Source organism: Rhinoraja longicauda, chromosome 10 (genome assembly GCF_053455715.1).
Source record: "Rhinoraja longicauda isolate Sanriku21f chromosome 10, sRhiLon1.1, whole genome shotgun sequence".
In the NCBI taxonomy this organism is placed as follows: domain Eukaryota; kingdom Metazoa; phylum Chordata; class Chondrichthyes; order Rajiformes; family Arhynchobatidae; genus Rhinoraja; species Rhinoraja longicauda.
Window position 1 is genome coordinate 6762411 of NC_135962.1, and position 26062 is coordinate 6788472.

Sequence of the window (26062 nt, forward strand, 5' to 3'; positions counted from 1 at the left end):
CCTGTCCAACTGTTTCTTAAACGTTGGGATAGTCCCTGCCTCAACCACCTCCTCTGGCAGCTCGTTCCATGCACCCACCACCCTCTGCGTGAAAAAGGTTACCCCTCAGATTCCAATTAAATCTTTCCCCCTTCACCTTGAACCTACACTTGATGTCTCTTGTTAAGTGTTTCACTGTGTGTGCACGCCAATTACCATTGATTGTGTGTGTGTGATAATTCTGGGCGTTGGCACATACTTTATCTGGTTTGGGATGCCCATCGGTGGTGTGTGTCTGGCTGGGGGGGTAGGTATATTTAGGTCAATTCACTCAGTAGCCTTGTGCAGCACGCCGCGTTCGTGCTGTGTAGCTGTGTGCATGTGTCTATGAGTTTGTAATGTTTTACCCCTGACGGAAGGGGCGATATTTCCAATGGGATAAGGTTGCAGGAGCTGATCGGGGCCGGGCTGCTGTGTGTGTGTTGTGTGTGTGTGTTGTGTTGTCGGTCGGGGGGACGAGGCAGTGTTGAGTGAGCCAGTGTTGAGTGAGCCAGGGCTGCTGTATAAGCCATGCCAGGCAGCTAGCTCCAGGACCAAGGGGCGCCGGGCTGGAGTGAGCGCCTTGAGTGGGGAGATCTGCAGCCTGTCAGGGAGGGGGATCTGGAGAGGAGCCATGGCCGATGTAGGCACTTCCACCATCACCACCAGGATCAAGAAGCTGCTGCGCTCCCCCTCGCTCAAGCTGCGGAGGGGCAAACACACAGGCAAGAATATCACGGACAAGGTGAGTGTGTGTCTCCGGCTTCCAGCACCAGACAATGCAACACGCAATGTGCACTGCAAGCGGTCGCATTGAATGCAACCCTGGTATTAAACGAGAGGGCGCAAGGTGTGTGAAACACAATGCAAAGTGTTTCTGTACAGAAAGCACTGGCGCCCGGGCTGTCATCTGTGCAGAAGGCGGCCGTGGGATGTCAGAATTGCAAACGCTGCCAGAATTGAGCTGGAATGACTGCATAAAGGAGATATATAAGAAAAATAATTGCAAATGCTGGTACAAATCGATTTATTCACAAAATGCTGGAGTAACTCAGCAGGTTATGAAGGAGATGGATGTTTGCATGTCAATACAAGATGCTGCCTGACCTGCTGAGTTACTCCAGCACTTTGTGTGAATAAATACCTTCCATTTGTACCAGCATCTGCAGTTATTTTCTTATATAATATTTGCATGTCAATAGACAGTAGGCCGTTCGGCCCTTCCTTCCAGCACCGCCATTCAATGTTGATCATGGTCAGTCTGAAGAAGGGTCTCGCCCCCCAGAAACGTCACCCATTCCTTCTCTCCCGAGATGCTGCCCGACCTGCTGAGTTACTCCAGCATTTTGTGAAATAAATACCTTCGATTTGTAAACCAGCATCTGCAGTTATTTTCTTACACTACAATGTGATCATGGCTGATCATTCTCAATCAGTACCCCGTTCCTGCCTTCTCCCCATACCCCCTGACTCCGCTATCCTTAAGAGCTCTATCCAGCTCTCTTGAATGCATTCAGAGAATTGGCCTCCACTGCCTTCTGAGGCAGAGAATTCCACAGATTCACAACTCTCTGACTGAAAAAAGTGTTTCCTCATCCCAGTTCTAAATGGCCTACCCCTTATTCTTAAACTGTGGCCCCTTGTTCTGGACTCCCCCAACATTGGGAACATGTTTCCTGCCTCTAACGTGTCCAACCCCTTAATAATCTTATGGTAATGTCACAGGGTGACAGGTGAAAGCAAAGATGGGTAGGAAGGAAGGAACTGCAGATACCGGTTTACATTGAAGATAGACACAAGATGCTGGAGGTGCTCAGTGGGAGAAGCAGCATCTCTGGAGAGAAGGGATTGGTGACGTTTCGGGTCGGGTCGGGTCGAGACCCTTCTTCAGGCTGAGAGTCAGAGGAGACTTAAAGATGTGTTGTAGCACAGCCACAGACCCATATATAGCATCGCCGGCAGAGACAGCAACTTGCCATGGAAAATCACTGAGCTCATTTTGTGATATATTGCTGATCGTGCATTCGTCTCCTGGTGCTGCCTTTGTCAGAGGTGTGCAGCATTCCTCTCTCTCTCTCTCTCTCTCTCTCTCTCTCTCTCTCTCTCTCTCTCTCTCTCTCTCTCTCTCTCTCTCTCTCTCTCAGTTTTCCTTCCCTTGGGTCCTGGTCTACTGCCCGCCAGCCCCCCTTTTGAAGTAACAATTTGCATCGGAGCTTCACGTCCATCTGGAGCGCGGCCGTTCATGATTCTTTGACTGTGCGTGAAATATCACCGCTTATAATTCAGTTTGTTGCTAGAGTGTCACCATTCATGTCACACTTCCTGCAGCTGCGGTTGACTCTGCCTGTGTTGCTGTGACTCTGCCTGTATCTGGACTGTCACCGTGACTGCCTGTGTCACCGTCACTCTGCCTGTTCCAGGACTGTCACTGTGAGTGTCTGTGTCACCGTGACTCTGCCTGTACCATGATTGTTACGGTTGGCTCTGCCTGTACCAGGATTGTTACCGTGACTGCCTGTGTCACCGTGCCTCTGCTTGTACCAGGACTGTCACCGTGACTCTGCCTGTGTCACCGTGACTCTGCCTGTACCAGGACTGTCACCGTGACTCCGCCTGTACCAGGACTGTCACCGTGACTCAGCCTGTACCAGGACTGTAACCGTGACTGCCTGTGTCACCGTGACTCTGCCTGTACCAGGACTGTAACCGTGACTGCCTGTGTCACCGTGACTCTGCCTGTACCAGGACTGTCACCGTGACTCTGCCTGTACCTGGACTGTCACCGTGACTCTGCCTGTACCAGGACTGTCACCGTGACTCCGCCTGTACCAGGACTGTCACCGTGACTCAGCCTGTACCAGGACTGTAACCGTGACTGCCTGTGTCACCGTGACTCTGCCTGTACCAGGACTGTAACCGTGACTGCCTGTGTCACCGTGACTCTGCCTGTACCAGGACTGTCACCGTGACTCTGCCTGTACCTGGACTGTCACCGTGACTCTGCCTGTACCTGGACTGTCGCCGTGACTCTACCTGTATCAACGTGACTCTGCCTGTACCAGGACTGTCACCGTGACTCTACCTGTATCACCGTGACTCTGCCTGTACCAGGACTGTCACCGTGACTCTGCCTGTACCTGGACTGTCACCGTGACTCTGCCTGTACCTGGACTGTCGCCGTGACTCTACCTGTATCAACGTGACTCTGCCTGTACCAGGACTGTCACCGTGACTCTACCTGTATCAACGTGACTCTGCCTGTACCAGGACTGTCACCGTGACTCTACCTGTATCACCGTGACTCTGCCTGTACCAGGACTGTCACCGTGACTCTACCTGTATCAGGACTGTTATGATTCACAGTGGAGTCTGCCTGTACCAGGGGTGTCGCAGCTGACTGCCTGTGTCGGGAATGTCACCGCCACTTTGCTTGTATCCAGCATGTTACAGGACCTTTTGCAGCCCATTGTACCTGTGCCTGGAGTGTCACAGCTCACTCTGCCTGCATCAAGATCGTCACAGTTCATAGATTGACACACAAAGCTGGAGTAACTCAGCGGGTCAGACAGCATCTCTGGAGAAAAGGAATTGGTGACGTTTCAGGTCTGAAGAAGGGTCTCGATCCGAAACATCACCTATTCCTTCTCTCCAGTGATGCTGTCTGTCCCGCTGAGTTACTCCAGCTTTTTGTGTCCATCTTCAGTTTAATCCGGCATCTGCAGTTCCTTCCTACACTTTTCGTCACAGTTCATAGCATGTATGGAGCGTGAAGTAATCAATAAGCACAGTTCATTGGTCTCTGTGCCTCTGTCTGGAGTGTCAGTTTGCGCGTTACTTTGCCTGCATCTGGAGTGAAATATCACTGCCTCCACGGCTCATGGCCCAGTCTGCCTGCGTCAGGAGTGAAGTAATAGTTCATGGGTCTGTCCGACCATATCTGGAGTTTCACTCTCCATGGCTGCCCGTCGGTGACTGGACTACTGCACTGTCTTGCATTGATTTTAATCTACACAGAGTATCACAATTGATGAGGTTCTGTCTGTATCTGGCAATGGTTTTCATGCCTGTGACAAGAAGCAATGTTGAATTTGTATATATTGGTGTGAATGTTGGTCTGTAATAGAGTTAGAGACTTGCCTTTCCATTTGATCAGTCGTATAGGTTTCACATATTTTGCAGATTACCCTGGGTCTCATAGAGTCATAGAGTGAGACGGTGTGGAAACGGGTCCTTCGGCCCAACTTGCCCACACCGGCCAACATGTCCCAGCTACACTAGTCCCACCTGCATGCGTTTGGTCCATATCCTCCAAACTTGTCCTATCCACGCACCTGCCAAACTGTTTCTTAAACGTTGGGATAGTTCCAGCTTCAACTACCTCCACCGGCAGCTTGTTCCATACACCCACCATCCTTTGTGTGAAAAAGGTACCCTTCAGATTCCTATTAAATCTGTTCCCCTTCACCTTAAACCTACAGCATGTCCTCTGGTCCTCGATTCCCCTACTCTGGGCAAGAGACTCTGTGCATCGACCCGGTCTATTCCTCTCATGATTTTATACACATTTTAAATAATAAGGACTGAAGGTGATAATGGGTCTTCAGGACAACGGGGCAACAACTGACAGAGTGAGAAATAGCAGTCACTTTAACAAAGTGAGGATTGGCCTCCTCAGCCAGCATGGATTTATTAAAGCCGTTTCATAGAACATAGAACATAAAACAGTACAGCACAGTAACAGCCCCTTCAGCGTACAATGCTTCTCCCAAACATGATGTCAAGTTAAAGTGATCCCATTTGCTTGTACATGGTTCATATCACCCTGCCCTTTACTATGGACGTTCAGTCTACACCACCATCCCCCACCAGGAAGGCCTTAAAGCCCTCCGTTTCTTCCTCGACCGCAGAACCATCCAATTTCCCTCTACTAACACTCTACTACGCCTAAAGCCCTCCACCTGACATTGACTTCTCCAACTTTAGATAGTTCCTCTGTCCCTCCCTTCCCCTTCCCAGATCTCCCTCTATCTTCCTGTCTCCACCTATATCCTTCCTTTGTCCCGCCCCCCCTGACATCAGTCTGAAGAAGGGTCCCGACCCGAAACGTCGCCCATTCCTTCTCTCCCGAGATGCTGCCTGACCCGCTGAGTTACTCCAGCATTTTGTGAATAAATACCTTCGATACCAGCATCTGCAGTTATTTTCTTATACTACCTTTCTGTCGTCGGTCTCCTCCATTGCTCAATAAAACCCTGACAAATAACTTCGTAATAAAAATCACAAAAGTGCAGCATTTCGTGGTCTGGACATTTTATGCTTGTGAAGGTAGGAGACTTTGCAGCTGGAAACTATTACATTTTCCTCACCAATTTTGTGGGAATAATTTGTAGTTGTTCCCTTTTTTGTTAAAGGTTATAAGGAAGCTGAAATCTCACGCTGAAAGCCTGAACAATGGGAAGATGTTATCCCGAGTGGTTTCTCCCACTGCAGCTCATAAACAGGCAATAGTTCCCGATGGCAACTTTGAATTATGGTTTTTATTTGAAGAAGTCTTTTGATGAACCTCTCGGTGTGGTAGAAGGCAGTGCTTTAATGCTCTCCCGGGCGTAGTTATGAGGTAGTTCTTGAATAGCTGCTTATGTATGACTGTTCATCCTCCAGCTACTTTAATTAGAGTGTGAACCAAACAGCTAGCAAAACAGTGTTAATGAGAGCTGTGGCTGAAGGTGAATTCTTGTCATGGTCAGGTTACTACTGGTGTTTGTAAACATTATCAACCAGGAGACCTGATCTGGCATCAGGATGATGAAAGACAGAGGAAGTACGGGACGATGGGGAAAAGGAGTCCAGTTAAAGTTGTTATGAAGAGCAAAGCAGATCTTTCACTTGGAGTCACTCCTTTGACAATCAGTGCCACCAACTGACTCTCAGCTATTTTTCCTTTGATTCATTGCTTTACTGGTCATTTTATATTTAAGCTGGTATATTGCTGGTACTGGAAAATATGCAGTGAAAAAGTTCAGGTAAGGGAGACAAATGGCCAGCTTCATCATTCAACTAGGTTCTTGAGATATTCAATGATATATGGATAAGTTAATCCTTCATTTGTTTTAGGTCCTAACAATAGGGTCTTCCATCTGAAAAATTAAATAGTGTGCAGTTTTGGTCTTCTAATTTAAGGAAGGACATCCTTGCTATTGAGGGAGTGCAGCGTAAGTTCACCGGGTTAATTCCCGGGATGGCGGGACTGCCATATGAAGAAAGAATGGATCGACTGGCCTTATATTCACTGGAATTTAGAAGGATGAGAGGGGATCTTATAGAAACATATAAAATTCTTAAGGGACTGGACAGGCTAGATGCAGGAAAAATGTTCCTGATTTTGGGGGAGTCCAGAACCAGGGGTCACAGTTTAAGAATAAGGGGTGGGCCATTTAGGACTGAGATGAGGAAAAATCTTTTTCATCCAGCGAGTTGTGAATCTGTGGAATTCTCTGCCACAGAAGGCAGTGGAGGCCAATTCACTGGATGTATTCAAGAGAGAGATAGATTTAGCTCTTAGGGCTAACGGAATCAAGGGATATGGGGAAAAAGCCGGAACGGGGTACTGATTCTGGGTGACATTGAATGGCGGCGCTGGCTCGATGAGCTGAATGGCCTACTCCTGCACCTGCTTTCTATTTTTCTATGTTTCTAATGATGAATGGAAAGATTAGATATAACACCTTTGCAGTTAGTGCTGCTGTCTCACAGCTCCAGTGACCTGTGTTCGATCCTGACTTCAGGTGCTGTCCGTGTGAGCTTTACACATTCTCCACGTGGCCATGTGGGTTTCCCCCGGTTTCCTCCGGTTTCCTCCCACATTCCGAAGATGTGCTGTTAATTGTCCATTGTAATTTGCCCAGAAGTGGTAATAAACAGCAAAAGAATAGTGATGGGCATGTGTGCGAGAGAATAGGTTACAGGGCTACAAGGAAATAAGGAAGGGGGGAATGGGATCGATGGCCTGGACCTGATGGGCCGAATTGCCTCTTGTGTGCCCTAATAAATAAGTGATGAATGCCTGAAATGAACTGCCTAAAGGAGGTTTAGTGCACCAGTGAGAGAATTGGATCCGTTCCTTGTTCAAGGTTTGTTCATTTCAGTTTAGTTTATTGTCACGTGTACCGAGGTACAGTGAAAAGCTTTTGTTGTGTGCTAACTAGTCAGCAGAAAGACAATACATGATTACAATCGATCCATTTACGGTGTGAAGCGAATAAAGTAAGAAATGTTGCTGTGGGAAGAGAGATTTAAAATGGTGGAGCAATTGTAATATGAGTTTGTAGATCTGCTTCTGTGGCTAGTCACCTGGGATGGACACCATCTTGGAAGCACCAGCAACTTGAGGCACCTTTCTGGAAATTGAATGCTTCTTTAAAATAGCTGTAGGGCAGCAGATCCTTTATTTTCAATCTTGTACATCTCCTAGTTCTAGCTGCAGCTGCAGTCAGTGCATGGGACTTGGATCAGTCAGTTTGCATTGGGATGTCTGTTACTGGCTTCTCTCGAGAATAAAACCTGACACTGCTGTCCCCACTAGGATAACATCATCCACCGGGCTTCATTTCAAGATTAGCCTGCGATGAATGTCGCCCTTCAGATCAACAGATTAAGTTTCCATGCTGGACAGGGACCATGAGTAGGTGTGACTCTCTTTGTAAAACGAGGCTGCTTATTTAAACACTAAATGCTGGAGTAACTCAGCGGGACAGGCAGCATCTCCGGATGGAAGGAATAGGTGACGTTTCGGGTCGAGATCCTTCTTCAGACTTCAGACAGACCCTCAGTCTGAAGAGTCTCGACCCGAAACATTGCCCATTCCTTCTGTCCAGAGATGCTGCCTGCCCCACTGAGTTACTCCAGCATTTTGTGTCTATCTTCAGTAAACCAGCATCTGCAGTTCCTTCCTGCACACACTGCATATTTAAACTGTTGATTCACAAAGAAATAAAAATTACAGACAAGGAATTGACAGCAATAAGATGGAAATATTTCAGGAAGATGGAAGGTTAAGCTGGGCCCTGTGGTTTTTGGGAAATGCCCCAATAATGTGGTGAGCAGAATTTACGGGCCATTTGCTTGTCTAACTGGGAGACGAACTGGTGAGGATTGAAGATGGACCCTGGGAATAATTATGGCGGGCATCAGTGGGCATTTTGGAGGGAGAAGATTGAAATGTTGCAGGCTAGTGTACTTGAATCTCAGGCAGGAGGGAAGGAGTTAAAAACAAATCTTGAAGGGGGAAGTGAAAGTGGAGGAAGTCGGGCAAGTGGAGAAGACACCTTACATCTTACACAAGCTTGAACTCGTCCAGAACTGGGCCAGGATAATCCCGGTGAGCAGGCCTGATTCCCAGGCCTGATTCTGCAGGGCAGAAGGTGGCTTCCCAATATGGCCGACTATAGGCCTAGCTCGCTGCCATGGCAATGAGAACAAGCCTGGAGAGGTTGCTGCCGAGCCCGGCCCCTGCTCACCCTGTGGACCACAGAGGAGGGAGTCGGACAGAGGGCCGGTAAGCGGAGCGGTGGCGGGCCTGTACAGTAGAGAGGGCCGCTGGAGGCCCTGTAGCAGCCTGGGGCACGGCCCAGTAAGCCGCTGCTGCATCCCAAACTTAATAATACTGCCTTGTACATTCTCATCCAAATCGTTGTGATGGAATATTCTCCAATCATCCAGGTGAGCGCAGCTCCAACGATATGCAGGTGCTCAAGATCCATAGGTTGATTAGTATCCCACCTGCCATCCTGAACACTTAATCTTTCCGCCTTTGGCTCATTCACGGCTGTGCTGTATGTTTCTGACAAAGTGCTGGGCAACTGCTCTCTAGAGCAATTCCAACAGCACCTGTCATCCAGGAAACCTTCTGTGGGGTGCACACCAAACTGACTTCAGGTGGAGTAAACCAGTTTTCATTTTAATTATCAAGGTTTGACAACATCGGCAGTCTATTAACCTTCTTTTGCAACCATGGAATGATTGTCCCGAAGGGCTGGAATATAGAGCTTCCCCACAGAGCAGAGCAGTTTGTGCATTCTCCCTGTTGGAGTTTGTACATTCTCCCTGTGACCCGAGTGGGTTTTCTCCGGGTTTGTAGGTTAATTAGCTTGGTATAAATGTACATTGTCCCTAGTTTGTAGGATAGTGCTCGTGTGCGGGGATGTTTGTCGTTGAGGACTCGAAGGGCCTGTTTCCGCACTGTATCTCTAAACTAAACTAAAGATAGACACAAAATGCTGGAGTAACTCAGCGGGATGTGCAGCATCTCTGGAAAGGAGGAATGGGTGACGTTTTGAGTCGAGACCCTTTTTGCAGACTTTTATTCACAAAATGCTGGAGTAACTCAGCAGGTCAGGCAGCATCTCGGGAGAGAAGGAATGGGCGACGTTTCGGGTTGAGACCCTTCGTCAGACCCTTTTTCAGACTAGTCAGGGGAAAAGGAAACAAGAAATATAGATGGTGATGTAGAGAGATTCAGAACAAATGAATGAAAGATATGCAAAGAAGTAACGATGATAAAGGAAACAGGCCATTGCTAGCTGCTTGCTAGGTGAGAACAAGGGGCCACAGTTTAAGAATAAGGGGTAGGCCATTTAGAACGGAGATGAGGAAGAACTTTTTCAGTCAGAGAGTGGTGAAGGTGTGGAATTCTCTGCCTCAGAAGGCAGTGGAGGCCAGTTCGTTGGATGCTTTCAAAAGAGAGCTGGATAGAGCTCTTAAGGATAGCGGAGTGAGGGGGTATGGGGAGAAGGCAGGAACGGGGTACTGATTGAGAGTGATCAGCCATGATCGCATTGAATGGCGGTGCTGGCTCGAAGGGCTGAATGGCCTACTCCTGCACCTATTGTCTATTGTCTATTGTCTATAGAACGGGAACCTGGTGCGACTTGGGTGGGGGGAGGATGGAGAGAGGGAGTGCAGGGGTTACCTGAAGTGAGAGGAATCAATATTCATACCACTGGGTTGTAGGCAAAACTAGACTAAGCAGAGCAGTGCAGGCTGCGAGCACCAAGCAGGCCTTAGATGGCAGATTCTGAGCATCCTCCCTTCACACGCATATCACTGTCGTCAAAGGCCTTAATAAACTTGTTTTAGATACATGAGATGTTTCAAACAGTTCAAATGGATTTAAATGATTTAAAAAAAATGTTTACTTTAAAATATGTTAAACTGCAAGAAATTAATTTAAAACGCAAATTTCAAGTAAAATATAGAAAAATAGGCAAACATTTACGTGCAGGTAAGCTTTTAATTGAGATTGTGTTGAGATGAGTAGGTTATGCCAATGCTCGTGATATCCTGAGCTGCTGAGTGCTGAGCCCAGAGGCATCATGGTTGCCCTGGCAACGGGCCTTCACCCTGCCTCAGCCTCTCCTTGTTCTCCGCACAGCCTCTAGTTATAGGTCAGAATCACTCGTCCCAATGCTAACGTTTCTGTGCTTTATTGCGGGTAATATTGTCTAATATCATGCTTTATAATCGCAACAAATTTCATTGCTGTAGATTTCTCGATTTCCCTAATGGTTAAGTGCGATTATTAGGTCAAGTTTGCAATTTTAAAATAATCGTCGAAAATATATTTTTCCCTTCATTTAGTGTGTAGGGCTGAACATTCTTCCTCCTGTGTTCTTTATGGCAGGGTTAAGTACTCAATATGTTTTTTCCTCAGGACAGGTACAGTAAAATATACTCTGCAAACGTTTAATGAGCAGTCCCAGGTTGCACGTGGTTTAGCTGAGGGGCATTTCTACGGTGGGGGGGTGAGATATGAGGGTGGGTCATATGTCAGTAAATGCCTCAGGTTGAGCAGATTCATCAGGCACAAACTTCCAATCGCTTTGTTACTGAGTAGAGTAAGCCCCACTGACCATGTATGTGTTAAAGCAACCTCCCCCCCCCTGCACCCCACCCCACTCTGACTCTACTCATCTGCTAATCTCTCTGAGTTCCCACTTTCATCTCACTCTCTTGCTTTTATTGTCTATGTTTCTGTTTCAGCTTCTCTCCATTCCTATCTGTGTAGAATTCAATCATATCCTCCCTGGCCTCCTTTCTCTATTTCTCTCCCTCACACACTGTCTCTCTTGCCATTACTCTCTCCCTCTCTCACACACTTTTTTTCTCTGTCTTTCTCTCCCCCCCCCCCCCCCCCCCCCCCGTGCGCGCGCTCTCTCTCTCTCTCTCTCTCTCTCTCTCTCTCTCTCTCTCTCTCTCTCTCTCTCTCTCTCTCTCTCTCTCTCTCTCTCTCTCTCTCTCTCTCTCTCTCTCTCTCTCTCTCTCTCTCTCTCGCTTGATCATTTTCTTTCTCTCTCTCTCCTTTTGCTTGATCATTTTCTCTCTCTCTCTCTATCTCTCTCTCTCTTTCTCTCTCTCCTTTTGCTTGAGCATTTTCTCTCTCTCTCTCTGTCAACATGCCTTCAGCAATGTGAAGTTGGAACCAATACCAGATGCTGTGTTGTCACCCATCTTTCTTACCCAGCTGATAGACACATAATGCTGAAGTAACTCAGCAGGACAGGCAGCATTTCTGGAGAAAAGGAATGGGTGATGTTTTGGGTCGAGCACATTATTCTCTGGGCAGGTTCTGAAAAATGATCTTCACATGAATCCTTTTCTTATTTTCCTCTCATAAATTGCTGTCGGTTGATTGCCAACTCTTGGGACCCAGCCCCTGAACCCCCCCGTGTAGGACAGAACTGCAGATGCCGGTTTAAATCGAAGGTAGACCCAAAATGCTGGAGTAACTCAGCGGGACTTCATCTCCCCTGGTCCTCTCCTCCCTCAAAAGAAAGTTGCTGGTGGGGAACAGAAATGCCCACTTCTTTACATCGGTCCAGGTGTGGTGCATTGTTTATGTTGGCAATTGAGGGTGTCTGAAGAAGGGTCTCGACCCAAAACGTTGCCCATTCCCTCTCTCCAGAGATGCTGCTTGTCCCGCTGAGTTACTCCAGCATTTTGTGTCTATCTGAGGGGAATGGATCTGTCCTCCAAACTGCTGACCTGCAGATACCAACAAATCAACCTGGGCGGGGAAGAATATATTGTTATTCCAAGAACAGATGACGTTTATACACTGGAATTTAGAAGGATGAGAGGAGATCTTATCGAAACGTATAAGATTATTAAGGGGTTGGACACGTTAGAGGCAGGAAACATGTTCCCAATGTTGGGGGAGTCCAGAACCAGGGGCCACAGTTTAAGAATAAGGGGTAGGCCATTTAGAACTGAGATGAGGAAAAACATTTTTAGTCAGAGAGTTGTGAATCTGTGGAATTCTCTGCCTCAGAAGGCAGTGGAGGCCAATTCTCTGAATGCATTCAAGAGAGAGCTAGATAGAGCTCTTAAGGACAGCGGAGTCAGGGGGTATGGGGAGAAGGCAGGAACGGGGTACTGATTGAGAATGATCAGCCATGATCGCATTGAATGGCGGTGCTGGCTCGAAGGGCTGAATGGCCTCCTGCACCTATTGTCTATTGTCTATTATTTGCCCCATTTCAAATTGGGTTGAGGAGGAATCTGGAGCAAAGAAGGATCTGGTAGCAACTCTGAATATGGGATAGTGTGATACAGGTTCACATCGAGAAAGGCTGGACTTTTTCAAAAGCAGGCATGGATAACAAACAAAACAGGTCTCAACCCGAAACGTCACCCATTCCTTCTAACCAGAGACGTTGCCTGCCCCACTGCATTACTCCAGCATTCTGTGTCCATCTTCGGTGTAAACAAGCAACTGCAGTTGCTTCCCACACTATAAACAAGAAGTATAGAAACATGGAAATATTTCACAGATCCTAAAAATGGAAGGAGATACAACAGAACAAACCTGCTAAGAACATGTAAGGAATAATAAGACATTATTTCTTTACAGTTTGAATAAAAGGAGGCTGTACAACAGACAGTAAGGTATGTCCTTTAAAACTGACAAGGGAGATATTGTAAATTAAAAAGGCCATAGGAGACTTGTTAAACAGCAACATTTCACTTAAAAAGAACACTTTAAAATAAATTATTCATATTTCTGACACCTCAAATTGCAATGAAGGACTTGAATGAATGCAGATTGAAAATAGGAAAGAAAAATACAGTACACTTTTGTTCTAATGGGCCATGCAGGGGGCCGGGGGGAAGAAGTGGTGTCCATTATTGCCATTTGTCCACTATAACCCGACAAGGTTTATTGTACGCAATAGTGGACCCTTCTCGTCTGAAGAAGGGTCTCAACCCGAAACGTCACCCATTCCTTCTCTCCTGAGATGCTGCCTGACCTGCTGAGTTACTCCAGCATTTTGTGACTAAATACCTTCGATTTGTACCAGCATCTGCAGTTATTTTCTTATTCTGTAACCCGAGTAAGCTATTATCATTGTATGCAGTTGAAACAAAAAACTGCAGGTGTTGGTTAATACACAAAAGGACACAAAGTGCTGGAGTAACTCAGCGGGTCAGGCAGCATCTCTGGAGAACATGGATAAGTGACATCGGGACCCTTTTTCAGACTGATTTAGACTGCTGGGTTACTCCAGCACTTTGTGTCGTTTCACCTTAAAACTAGGCACCGTCTGCACCAGCGAGCCCTCCTTCACCGGCTGCCGACTGTCCGGTGACACGGCTGTGGTTGCGGCTCACGTTGTAGCCCCCGTGGACGGTGCTTCGTTCAGGCCGCCTCCACTGGCAGGACGCGCTCGCGCGCTCCCTCCCTCCCTCCCCTCGCACCAAGGAGGAGCATGCCGGTGACTCCAGGGAAGGAGGAGAGGCGGCGATAGGGTGAGGATGCGGGTGGGAAGAGGCCGAGTGAAACGTATAAGATTATTATCGAAACGTATAAGATTATTAAGGGGTTGGACACGTTAGAGGCAGGAAACATGTTCCCAATGTTGGGGGAGTCCAGAACAAGGGGCCACAGTTTAAGAATAAGGGGTGGGCCATTTAGAACTGAGATGAGGAAACGGCTTGCTGGTGCACCTTACGTTGGAGGTGGGGTCAGTAGCTGAGGCCTTTAAGCCGCTGGGGAGACGGTGTGAGCCAGGGGTGAGATCGGCAGGTCCTTCCGCTATGCACGGCACCCGTTATCAAGGGGTGCGTTAAAATGAGAGTTTATTGTACGCAAAAGTGATGCATCTCAGGACCAGTAAGCTTCTATTCTATAATTCTGTGGCAAACGGTTCAGAAGCTCCAAAAATTCAGAGTCCACCTGATGTGGAACCAACATTTATAAAATTGAAGACGGACACAAACAGCTGGAGTAACTCAGCGGGTCTGACAGTATCCCTGGAGAGAAGGAATCGGTGACATTTCGGGTCGAGACCCTTCTTCAGACGGAGAGTCAGGGGAGAGGGAACTGAGAAATATAGAACTGAGAAAATTGAACCTGTTACTTACTTCACAGGTTAAGAGAGGTGGGGGAACAAGTAATTGGTTACCATCGGGATATCATTTGGATCGATCGTGCTTACCTCTGGTTGGTATCCTGTGGCGAAACTGGTGACACCTTCCTTGTGCAATCATCTTGTAGAGTTAGAACTGAAATAAAATAACCCTCAGCTGGTCGGGCAGCATCTGTGCGAAACAGTGAGATTATCAGAAAGGAAGGGATTTATAGACGAGTTAAATCAAAATCAAAGGTGTCTTGCCAGGGTGAATGTGGACAAGATATTTCCAATGGCTTGAGAAACTAGGAAAAGCCATTTAAAACGAGTGTGGGGCATTTTCTTTTCTCTTAGAGGGTTGTGAGACTTTGAAATACTCTTCCTCAAAGTGTGGTGAAAATAGCAGAGTCGTTGGAACTTTGGAAGGTGGGAGTAAAGAGATTCTATATTAGTGGGGGGGTGTGGTTAAAGGTTTCCAGGGCAGATGATAATTTGGGGTTGAAGTTACGATCAGATTAGACATAATCTTGTTAAATTGCAGAGTGGACAAGGCGGTGTCTACTGCTGCTCATAATTTGTGTGTTGTATATGGTCAGACTTTTTATTGCACCTGCTGAATATCTCCAACATTTTCAGATTCTCTGTGCCAAGACGTATGTATTCAAGAGAGAGTTAGATTTAGCTCTTGGGGCTAACGGAATCAAGGGATTATGGGTAGAAAGCAGGAACGGGGTACTGATTTTGGATGGTCAGCCATGATCATATTGAATGGTGGTGCTGGCGAGAAGGGCCGAATGGCCTACTCCTGCACCTATTTTCTATGTTTCTAAAAGTGGGATCCTGGAGGGATTTGTGTTGGTACTTCCAAATGACACCACGATGAGACAATCTGGTATGTTGGGCAAATGAGCCATGGATCCAGAACAAAGATAGTGTAGAATGAAGTATACCACTACCAAAGTATTAGTAATTAGTACATTTAATGAACGAGGAAAAAACTGTTGACAAGCAGATTATAAAATATCATACATCACAAAAAAGAATAGATCGGAACATCTTATAAGTGGTGAAACCAGAAGCAGTGGAAGCTGAAAAGATGTGTATAAATTACAAATAAAACACAAAGTATGTGCTATAACATCAGGATAAGCACTCAACCAAGAAAACCAAAGCCAAAGTATTATCTCAACTTATGCTCAGGACAATAACTAACTCCATATGCAATAATCAGCTACCAACATGTTAACAAACACATGGCAGTCTCTCTGTCTTTTTTTGTTTTTGTCTATTGTCATCGTTTAAATGTATGTTCTGATCTATTTTTAACTCTGTATATATGGGGGGTGGTGGGGTGGTGGGGTGGTGGGGGGGTGGGGGAAACCTTTTTTTCTAATCTCCTCCTCAACGGAGATGCGACCTTTATCGTGTCGTATCTCCGTTCGCGCTACGGCCTAACACCGTGGAGTCGGCGGCCTCCAGCTGGGATCGACCTTGAAGACTCCGGTCGCAGGGCCTGGACTTACCATCTCGGAGGCTTCGGCCGTGGGCCCTGCAGACCGCAACATCGGGAGCTCGCAGGTCCCTGGCTGGCGACCGGCTTTCGGGAGCTCCAGCCGTAGCAGCTTCGACCGCCCCGAAGCGCAAGGTTTGATCGACCCGCTCGCAGGCCCTTCATCGCCCTGCGTGGCTCAGCCACGGCACTTCCCATCGCCCGGTGGGGGCTCAGGACCTTCATCAGCCTGCTCGGCTTGGCCTGGGACTTTCCATCGCCCGGTGGGGGCTTCAAAAGTCGGGAGCCTCGATCGCCTCGTGGCAGCAGTTTGACTGCCTGACCACAGGAGAAGAATGAGGAGGAGATAAGACTTTTCTTTGCCTTCCATCACAGTGAGGGTGTGCCTGGAGCAATCACAGTGATGGTTGTTTGTGTTAAATTGTAATTGTGTGTCTTGTGTTCTTTATTGTCTACTGCCGGACCCTGACGTGAGAGGACGCTGGCGCTGTTTGTTCGCCGCTTCTCCGTCAGGACAAATCTTTTGTTCGTTTGTTTGTTTTTAATGTACTCCAAAGACGTACACGTATGTAGGTTAATTGGCTGGGTAAAAGTAAAAATTGTCCCTAGTGGGTGTAGGATAGTGTTAATGTACGGGGATCGCTGGGAGGCACGGACTTGGTGGGCCGAAAAGGCCTGTTTCCGGCTGTATATATATGATTTGATATGTCTTGACTGTTTTGTAGAGCGTCTTTGAGCATTTGGAAAAGCGCTATATAAAATAAATGTTTATTATTATTATTATTATTAATTGTGTAGATGCAAGTATATCATTGGGGTTATAAAGTGGGCACCTTCCTTCACTGGTGTTTCGTTGAGTTAGATCCACGACACCTCAGGAAGGCTCAACATTTGGTTCTGGTGTCCCAGAACCACCCCCTCAATACCTGCTCTCGCCACCTTTGCTACCTGTATCTACTCATTAAAGGAAACTACAGACGATTAATTCACTCGAACAAATGCTAAACACTCGCATCCTATATTTCACTTGTCCTATCACTGATGAGTTCAAAAAGTGATCTAAGGAAATATAATTGGGAGTTTTTATGGTAAGGAGACTGGTATGCAAAGTTTCACAAGGTAGACTGTTGCAAACCAAATTCTTGTCAGATCACATTCCATTACTGTGCAACCCATCCACTGAAGGAATTATAGAATGGGATGGAGAATGGTGTCCGGGGATAGGACTCAGGGATTTGTGAGCAGGATTTAATAGTCAGAGCCAAATCTTTTATGAGTAAACGAAAACTAAAGCAAAACTGCTTGCAATCTAAAAAAAGTACTGAAACTGCTGATCAGGTCAAGCAATCTGTCGAGAGAGAAACAAAGTTAACATTCCAGATTAATGTCCTTCCATCATCACAATTCTGATGCAGAGTCTTTGAACTTGAAAAAACAACTTTTTTCCCCCCACAAATCTGCTGATAGTTCCCTTGACTTATTTCGGAAGTGAAGTTAGGATATGCCCCAGTATGCAACAATTGGAACTCTACTGCCATAATGCTAGGTAGATTGTTAATTTTAAATAGAGTCATAGAGTGATACAGTGTGGAAACAGGCCCACACCGGCCAGCATGTCCCAGCTACACTAGTCCCACCTGCCTGCGCTTGGTCCATATCCCTCCAAACCTGTCCTATCCATGTACACCTGTCTAACTGTTAAATGTTAGGATTAGTCCCTGCCTCAACTACCCCCTCTGGCAGCTTGTTCCATACACCCACCACCCTTTGTGTGAAAAAGTTACCCCTCAGATTCCTATTAAATCTATTCCCCTTCACCTTAAACCTATGTCCTCTGGTCCTCGATTCCCCTACTCTGGGCAAGAGATTCTGTGCATCTACCCGATCTATTCCTCTCATGATTTTATACACATGTTGAATTGTTTGATTTTTATTCACCAGAGGGATTAAGGGCCTTTGGGTAAAGATGGGCTTGAAGACTTAGGTCGCACATCAACCACAATCTCACAGAATGAGGGAACAGAATGGAACCAATAGTCAATTCCAGTTCCTTTGTCATTCCTTATAAAGTTGAACAGCGCCCGCTGTACACTAATCCATTTTGCCTGCATTTGGCTATTCGAATGCCTATCTAAGATAGACAGAAAATGCTGGAGTAACTCGAGTCAGGCAGCATCTCTGGAGAGAAAGAATGGGTGACGTTTCAGATCGAGACCCTTTCTTCAGACTGAGAGTCAGGGGAAAGAGGAACGAGAGATATAGACCCGAAACATCACCCATTCCTTCTTTCCAGAGATGCTGCCTGACCCATTGAGTTACTCCAGCATTTTGTGTCTATCTTCGGTTTAAACCAGGATCCGCATTTCCTTTCTACACAAATGCTTATCTAGTTGGCTTCTAAACGTGATCTGCCTGCCTGCCTGCCTCCACCACCTCCTCAGTCACCACTCTCCAGATATCAACCATTCCCTCTGTGAAAACCTTTCTCTTCTGACCTCCTTTCTGCCTCCTCTCTTTCACTTTAAACCTTTGCAATCTTGTTTGCAACACTTCAAAATCTATATTGATCCTGTTCCTGATTAAAAAATGTTTACAAAGTATCGATAAATGTACAGTTAATGTGTGACCGTTCACCTAGTTGGAAATATGTTTTACAAGACCTTGTTCCTTTTATAAGTGAGAGTTCAAATGTCAGCAATAAATTATCTTGAACATTGTGGGCCAGGGCCTTTGGCTTGGAAATCATCAGCAAAACACACTGATGCAGGAGGCCAGTGGACAGAGCAGCATCTGTGGTGGGCGGGAGGACAATCGCTGAGTTGCTCCAGCAGTTTGTTTTCTGCTCCAAACTCCAGCATCTGCAGCCTCTTGTGTCGCCTTAGAAATCATTATCTTGATACCAAGGGATGCTAATAAAGAATTACTTGAAGGTGGAGTCGCAGGTAGACAGGGTGGTCAAAAAGGCTTTTGGCACAATGGCCTTCATCAGTCAGAGTACTGAGTACAGAAGTTGGGAGGTCATTTTGCAGCTATATAAGACGTTGGTGAGACTGCATTTAGAGTATTGTAGGAAAATAACTGCAGATGATGGTACAAATCGAAGGTATCACAAAATGCTGGAGTAACTCAGCGGGTCAGGCAGCATCTCTGGAGAGAAGGAATGGGTGACGTTTCGGGTCGAGACCCTTCTTCAGACTGATGTGGTATTGTGTTCAGTTCTGGGCACCATGTTATAGGAAAGATGTTGTCAAGCTGTAACGGGTACAGAGAAGAATTACGAGGTTATTGCCAGGACTAGAGGGTCTGAGCTATAGGGAGAAGCTGAGTAGGCTGGGATGCAATTCATTGGGGCACAGGAGGATAGGGGGAGATCTTATAGAGATATACAAAATCATGAGAGGAATAGATCGGGTAGAGTCACAGAGTCTCTTGTCCAGAGTGGGTGAATCGAGGACCAGAGAACATAGGTCTAAGTTGAAAGGGAAAAGATTTAATAGGAATCTGAGGGGTAACTTTTTCACACAAAGGGTGGTGGGTGTACGGAACAAGCTGCCAGAGGAGGTAGTTGAGGCTGGGACTATCCTAATGTTTAAGAAGCAGTTAGACAGGTACATGGATAGGACAGGTTTGGTGGGATATGGACCAAATGTAGGCAGGTGGGACTCGTGTAGTTGGGACATTGTTGGCAAGTTGTGGGCAAGTTGGGCCGAAGGGCCTGTTTCCACACTGTATCACTCTATGACTCTAATTATCTCTTGGGTGAGATTCTGCCTTCTTCTCCCAGTCTTCTGTAAACTGCTGAGTAACATGTGTGATTTAATTCCATGATTGTAAGCTCACCAGGATTGGGGCAAGCAGCAAGCATAAACAAAGTGGGAGCAGGCTGGATGGTTCCACGTTGCGGAGATTTTCTTGGCCAAGTTATTTCATTGTATTGTGGTCTTACGTGGTCGTGGGGACATGCGGGTTGAGCATCTCTTGCATAGTATTGTGCGTTTGTCATTTTAAAACTGAACGGAGAGTGTATTCTGTGTTTGTCTGGATGCAAAACTGTTGGCATCACCATGCAGTTCCCTGGTGAGCCAATTTATCAGTTATTCTGGAAGGGAGCAGTATTCACGGCCAGTGCTGTGTCGTTGCCATGGTTACAATTGACTGAGATGTAATGCTTGTGACCAAGGTCGTCCTGTGACTAATTTTGTCAAAGGAAATTTGTTGCTCTTGTAGTTTGCCTTCTGAGCAGTTTGTGCAAGTGTTTGGTATCTGACAATTGAGAGGCAGAGCAGAGAGGTGGCTTAATGACACAGCCATTAGTGCTACAGGGACCCAGGGTCAATCCTGACCTCCACTGCTCTCTCCGTGTAGGATTTAATGTTCTCTCTGCAACTGTGTGGGCTTCCCAGGGCTGCTTCTGTTTCCCCCACTTGTTCCAAAGATGTGCTGGGAGGTCCATTGGCCGCTGAAGATTGCGGCACGGTGGCGCAGCGGTAGAGTTGCTGCCTTACAGCAAATGCAGCGCCGGAGACTCAGGTTCGATCCTGACTATGGGCGCCGTCTGTACGGAGTTTGTACGTTCTCCCCGTGACCTGCGTGGGGTTTCTCCGAGATCTTCGGTTTCCTCCCACACTCCAAAGACGTACAGGTATGTAGGTTAATTGGCTTGGTAAATATAAAAGAAAACTGTCCCTAGTGTGTGTAGGATAGTGTTAATGTGCGGGGATTGCTGGGCGGCGCGGACTCGGTGGGCCGAAGGGCCTGTTTCCGCGCTGTATCTCTAAATCTAAAAAAAAATCTAAGTTAATGGCAAAACGAATTAGAGAGGGGTTTTAGTTGAGTTTAGAGATACAGTGCGGAAACAGGCCCTTCAGCCCACCGGGTCCATGCCAACCAGTACATGAGCATGATCCTACACACTAGGGACAATTTTACAATTTTTTTTAACAAAGCCAATGAACCTACGTCTTTGGAGTGTTGGTGGAAACCGGAGCACCCGGAGAAAACCCACACGGTCACAAGGCGAACGTACAAACTCCGTACATACAGCAACCATAGTCAGTGTAAGAAAATAACTGCAGATGCTGGTACAAATCGAAGGTATTTATTTCACAAAATTCTGGAGTAACTCAGCAGGTCAGGCAGCATCTCAGGAGAGAAGGAATGGGTGGCGTTTCGGGTCGAAGAAGGGTCTCGACCTGAAACGTCGCCCATTCCTTCTCTCCTGAGATGCTGCCTGACCCGCTGAGTTACTCCAGCACCTATAGTCAGGATCAAACCCGGGTCTCTGGCTCTGTAAGGATGCAACTCTACTGCCTTATTTTAAAATGGATTATATTCTTTTCTTTTATCATCAATCTACGCACAATACCCCATAATAAAAAAGTGAAAACAGGTGTTTAGAAATGTTTGCAAAGTAATTAAAAAGAAATAACTGAAATATCACATTTACATAAGTATTCAGACCCTTTACTCAGTACTTTGTTGAGGCACCTTTGTCAGTGATTACACCCTCAAGTCTTCTTGGGTATGACGCTACAAGCTTGGCACACCTGTATTTGGGTAATTTCTCCCATTCTTCTCTGCAGATCCTCTCAAGCTCTGTCAGGTTGGATGGGGAGCGTCGATGCACAGCTATTTTCAGGTCCCTCCAGAGATGTTCGATCAGGTTCAAGTCCGGGCTCTGGCTGGGCCACTCAAGGACATTCACAGACGTCACGAAGCCACTCCTGTGTTGTCTTGGCTGTGTGCTTAGGGTCGTTGTCCTGTTGGAAGGTGAACCTCTGCCCCAGTCTGAGGTCCAGCACGCTCTGGAGCAGGTTTTCATCAAGGATCTCTCTGTACTTTGCTCCATTCATCTTTCTCTCGATCCTGACTAGTCTCCCAGTTCCTACCGCTGAAAAACGTAGGCGTGATGCTGCCACCACCATGCTTCACCGAAGGTATGGTATTGGTCAGGTGATGAGTGATGCCAGGTTTCCTCCAGACGTGACGCTTGGCATGCAGGTCAACGAGTTCAATCTTGGTTTCATCAGACCAGAGAATCTTGTTTCTCATTGTCTGAGAGTCCTTTAGGTGCCTTTTGGCAAACTCCAAGCGGGCTGTCATTTGCCTTTTACTGAGGAGTGGCTTCCATCTGGTCACTCTACCATAAAGGCCTGATTGGTGGAGTGCTGCAGATATAGTTGTCCTTCTGGAAGGTTCTCCCATCTTCACAGAGGAACTCTGGAGCTCTGCCAGAGTGACCATCGGGTTCTTGGTCACCTCCCTGACCAAGGCCCTTCTCCCCCGATTGCTCAGATTGGCCAGGCGGCCAGCTCTATGAAGAGTCCTGGTGGTTCCAAAGTTCTTCCATTTAAGAATGAAGGAGGCCACTGTGCTCTTCGGGACCTGCAATGCTGTAGAAATTGTTTTATACCCTTCCCCAGATCTGTGTCTCGACACAATCCTGTCTCGGAGATCTATGGACAATTCCTTCGTCTTCATGGCTTGGTTTTTGCTCTGACATGTGGGACCTTATATAGACAGGTGTGTGCCTTTCCAAATCATGTCCAATCAATTTAATTTACCACTGGTGGACTCTAATCAAGTTGTAGAAACATCTCGAGGATAATCATTGGAAACAGGATGAACCTAAGCTCAATTTTGAGTGTCATAGCAAAGGGTCTGAATACTTATGTAAATGTGATACTTCAGTTATTTCTTTTTAATTACTTTGCAAAAATTTCTAAACACCTGCTTTCACTTTTTTATTATGGGGTATTGTGCGTAGATTGTTGTTAAAAGAAAAGAATATAATCCATTTTAAAATAAGGCTGTAACATAACAAAATATGGAAAAAGTGAAGGGGTATGAATGCACTGTATGCACATTAACACATTGGAGGGCGGCACGGTGGCGCAGCGGTAGAGTTGCTGCCTTACGTTAGGCTCCTGTATGTCGACTATAGCTCTGGCTTCAACACCATAATCCCATCCAAACTCATTTACAAACTCCTGGACATCGGACTCAGTGTCCAACTCTGCCACTGGATCCTCGACTTTCTGATCCACAGACCTCAATCAGTGAGGATAGCTGATGGCACCTTCTCCAAATTATTTTCTCAACACCAGTGCCCCACAAGGATGCGTTCTCAGTCCCCCGACTATTTCCCCTATACACTCATGACTGTGCGGCCAAACTTGGCTCTAACTCCACCTGTAACTTTGCAGATGGTGGGCCGGACCGCGAACAATGATGAGACTGAGTACAGGAAAGAAATAGGGAGCTTAGTAACATGCTGTCAAGGCAATAAACTTTCCCTCAGTGCCAGTAAGATGAAGGAGCTGGGTATCGACTTCAGCAGTGGAATACATGCCCCAATCAGTATCAATTTGTCATGTCTCCAAATACTCTTACAAACTTCCACAGATGCAGTGTAGAAAACAGACTGTCGGATTGCATCACAGGAGTGGTTTGGGAATAGCTCTACCCAAAACTGCAAGAAATCGCAGAGGATTGTGGATATAGCTCAGTCCATCATACAGGCCAGACCTCCCGCCATTGACTCGATTTAGATTTTGCGCTGCCTCGGAAAAGCAGGCAACATAATTCAAAACTTATCCCACCCCAGGTCATTCCTTCTCTTTCCCTGTTCCTGTCCAGCAGAAGGTACAGAAGCTTCAAAGTGTGTACCACCAGACATGGGATCAGTTTCTTACCCTCTTTTATCAACCTTCAGAATGGTCTGACCATATACTAGGGTACAATCCAATTCACCTCTACCTCATTGTGGATATTGGAACTGATGTGCTATAATACTGAGAACTACATTCTGCATTCTGTATCTTCCCCTTTGCTCAACCTTTTTCTATTTAAGTTTGACTTCTATTTATGTCTGGCGTTATCTGATCTGATTGGTTGGCATGCAAAACGAAGCTTTTCTCCATACCTCGGTACACGTGACAACAATAAACCTAGATCTTACCCTAAATCAATGGAGGAAGGTTTAAGGAGTTTCTGAAAAGGAGAGGCAAGGAGGGGTAGAAATGGGTTTTTGGAAGTTGGAGATCAGGCTGCCTAAGGTATTACCGCTATAAAGATGGGAAAGGAGATGTTTGGGTGCGCAAGAGACCAGCAATGGAGGAGTGCAGAGTTCTCGGAGGTTTATTACCATTAAGGAGGTTACAAATTTAGTGCGTGATGAGATTACGCTCATGAGCAGATAGGATGTGCTTATACACTTCAGAATTCATTAAGCTACTACCATCAGCAGTTGTACCATCAATGACAATAAGTGAGCCAGTACCTTCAGCAGCCATCCTGCTTGTACAGAAGGATAATGATTTTTAAGGCATTTAGAGATTTGGCCATTGCCAGCAAGAACAAGAGTGAATGTAACTTGGTTCAAGATGTTGGTTGAGAATACTTATAAGGGAAGGTACAAAGTAACATAGAAAGTAGGTGCAGGAGTAGGCCATTCGGCCCTTCGAGCCTGCACCGCCATTCAATATGATCATGGCTGATCATCCAACTCAGTATCCCGTACCTGCCTTCTCTCCATACCCCCTGATCCCTTTAGCCACAAGGGCCACATCTAACTCCCTCTTAAATATAGCCAATGAACTGGCCTCAACTACCTTCTGTGGCAGAGAATTCCACAGATTCACCACAAGAAAGTGGACTATTGAGATGGTGATAACATCTTGGCCAATTTGTCTGCACCATAGATTATGATTTCTGAGGTTGATCTCTGGACCAACATATAACATGAACTGATTTATTCACAAAATGCTGGAGTAACTCAGCAGGTCAGGCAGCCTGACCTGCTGAGTTACTCCAGCATTTTGTGAATAAATCGATTTGTACCAGCATCTGCAGTTATTTTCTTATATAACATGAACTGTCTGGTGTCCTTATTTAATGCAAGCATAGCTGACATATAATTGCCATGTGTCTAATCAAAGTCAGTTCTTATTCGCAATAACGTGTTACTGGGTATTCATCTCTCCACAGGTAACTCTGGAGAAGGTTCTGGGCATTACGGTCTCTGGAAGCAGCGGGCTCGCATGCGACTCGAAGACAGGATTGGTGGCCTACCCTTCAGGGTGAGTGCTCGAATGGGTGATTCGTCTTCCTTGTAAACTCTCTGCTTGTCCACTTTAGCATCTACTGCATTTTTCAATCAATAACTATTTTTGGCTATCAACAATTTGTCTTGCTAGTGTGTTTATGAAAAGTTGTGCTTGGGTAATCAGTGGCTGTGGTTCTGGAAGTTAAGTGCATGTACCTGGGACGAAGGACTTACGTTCATTCTAGCCTTGGAGGGAGTACAGAGAAGGTTCACCAGATTGATCCCTGGAAAGGCAGGACTTTCATATGAAGAACGACTGGATAGACTAGGCTTATACTCGCTGGAATTTAGAAGACTGAGGGGGGGATCTTATTGAAACATATAAAATTCTTAGGGGGTTGGAGAGGCTAGATGCAGGAAGATTGTTCCCGATGTTGGGGAAGTCCAGAACCAGGGGTCACAGCTTAAGGATAAGGGGGAAGTCTTTTAGAACCGAGATGAGTAAAACATTTCTACACACAGAGAGTGGCGAGTCTGTGGAATTCTATGCCACAGAAGGTAGTTGAGGCCAGTTCATTGGCTATATTTAAGAGGGAGTTAGATGTGGCCCTTGTGGCTAAAGGGATCAGGGGGTATGGAGAGAAGGCAGGTACAGGTTACTGAGCTGAATGATCAGCCATGATCATATTGAATGGCGGTGCAGGCTCGAAGGGCAGAATGGCCTACTCCTGCACCTATTTTCTATGTTTCTATGTTTCTAATAATGCCTTATATCCTCTTCTGCATCCATTTTATCGTGAATGAAGTATTCTAGGTGATTTGTGGACAGCAACTTCCCACAAATCCTAATAAAATAACGACTAGATTTCCAGTTTATATAATGGCAAGTGAAGGGTAAACGTTGTTAGGGCTAAGCTGCATTTGAAGTATTACGTGCCATTGTGGTTGCCACATTACAGGAAAGATGTGGAGGCTTTGGAGAAGGTGCAGAGATTTACCAGAATGCTGCTTGGATTAGAGGGTTTCAGAGAATAGAGGAACATGGATCATGTACAGGCGGATGAGATCAATTTAACTTGGCAT

The 26062-nt window shown here is 46.3% G+C and overlaps 1 protein-coding gene across 1 annotated transcript in view; it reads left to right on the forward strand.

Moving 5' to 3' along the window:
• Positions 1–377: 377 nt before the first annotated feature.
• Positions 378–26062, forward strand: part of mapkbp1 (mitogen-activated protein kinase binding protein 1) — a 228230-nt gene continuing 202545 nt past the window's right edge. Inside the window, exons 1-2 of the mRNA XM_078406156.1 lie at positions 378–763; positions 24922–25013. Coding sequence (XP_078262282.1) covers positions 653–763; positions 24922–25013 — 203 coding nt within the window. The 5' untranslated portion in view covers positions 378–652. The remainder of the gene's footprint in view (positions 764–24921; positions 25014–26062) is intronic.